The sequence below is a fragment of the Phoenix dactylifera genome, unplaced genomic scaffold (genome assembly GCF_009389715.1).
Source record: "Phoenix dactylifera cultivar Barhee BC4 unplaced genomic scaffold, palm_55x_up_171113_PBpolish2nd_filt_p 000164F, whole genome shotgun sequence".
NCBI classification, from domain to species: Eukaryota; Viridiplantae; Streptophyta; class Magnoliopsida; order Arecales; family Arecaceae; genus Phoenix; species Phoenix dactylifera.
Window position 1 is genome coordinate 541,125 of NW_024067706.1, and position 1,477 is coordinate 542,601.

General features: G+C 38.9%; 1 protein-coding gene across 1 annotated transcript; it reads left to right on the plus strand.

The window, feature by feature from the left end:
• Window positions 1-486: 486 nt before the first annotated feature.
• LOC120105003 lies at window positions 487-1,210 on the plus strand. Its single transcript, XM_039117023.1, has 2 exons — window positions 487-1,079; window positions 1,195-1,210. Exons 1-2 carry the CDS (start codon window positions 487-489, stop codon window positions 1,208-1,210), a joined length of 609 nt encoding a protein of 202 aa, XP_038972951.1.
• Window positions 1,211-1,477: the final 267 nt, after the last annotated feature.

A 1,477-nucleotide genomic window follows, 5' to 3' on the forward strand; every position in this document is an offset into this window, starting at 1 on the left:
TCGGGTTCCATTTTTCCACTTTCTCTATTTATTTTCTGTAAGCCTATTTCTGCCTATTATTTGTTGAAGTAGAGTATTATAGATTTAAAATTTTCTGGGACAGTTTATTCCCAACATTCTTGAAGTAGATTTTTTCCTACATATAATAGGCTAGTACTTAGAGTTACCCCAATGGCCAATGCAAGTGACCCGGTTCCTCCTAAAAAATTTAATGGAAATAACTTTAAGCGTTGGAGACAGAAGATGGAAATCTTCTTAACCACACTTGGGTTATTTTCCATAATCTTTGACTCTCCTCCAAATGAGGAAGAGAATGAACCAGCTAGAACTTGTAACTTGGAGGAATTTAAGAAGAAAGACTACCTGTGTAGGGGAAGGATTCTGTCCTATCTTACTGATCCCCTTTTTGATGTCTACTGCACTTTTAAAACCTCCAAGGAGATTTGGGATGATCTTAATAAGAAATATGGTATCCAAGATGCCGGAATGGACAAGTATGCTGCTAGTCAATTCCTGTCTTATAAGATGGTTGACACCAAGCCCGTAGTTGACCAAGCCCATGAGTTAACAGTGATTTATCATGAATTAGGCTTAAGGGGAATGGGAATAACTGAGAGCCTTCAAGTTGCTTGTACCATTGACAAGCTCCCACCTTCTTGGAAAGACTTTGGGTTATCCCTGAAACATAAAACCGAGGATATGACAATGAAAACTCTATTGTCTGCCATTAGGATCCAAGAACAACACCTTGAGAAAGATAATGAGCAACTCATGAATCCTGAGCTTCTAACCAAGGTGAACTTTGTAGAAAGCCAAAATAAGACCCATAAGTTCAAGAACTCCAAATTTGAAAAGGGTGGACCTAGAAACAAAAGAAAACCTATGAAGCCAAAACACCATATCAATAAGAATGATCGGAAGCCGATTTGCTACAATTGTGGGAAACTCGGTCATATGGCTCGAGTATGCCGGATGAAGAAGAAGAAGTATCAGAACTATGAACATGTGCCTTCTCAACCTGCAAATCCACAAACCAACATGGTGCTATCCAGTACTGGTCCTACTAGTACTGATGATCGGTATGTAACTTTAAGTCCAGAATTAAATTTGGCAATTTGCTCTACCGATTGGTTAGTGGATACAGGTGCGAATGTTCATATGTGTACTGATCATACCCTTTTTACTACTTATCAGGTCCGGAGTGGCCTAACAGTAACTATGGGGAACTCCACCTCGGCACGAGTGCTTGGAACTGAAAAAGTACTTCTAAGGCTTACGTCTGGGAATGTGCTTACACTATTTAATGTGTACCATGTGCCCGATGGAAGGAGAAATCTGATCAGTGGATCTCTTCTAAATAGAAGTGGTTATTCTTTGTTATTTCAATCTAAGAAAGTGATTATAACAAAGAATGGAACATTTGTAGGCAAAGGCTATGAGTGTGATGGCTTGTATGTAATAAATAATGTATCGGATT

Bases quoted from the DNA above. Each gene is read 5' to 3' on its own strand.
- LOC120105003 (XM_039117023.1), top strand. From the start codon at position 487: ATGGACAAGTATGCTGCTAGTCAATTCCTGTCTTATAAGATGGTTGAC.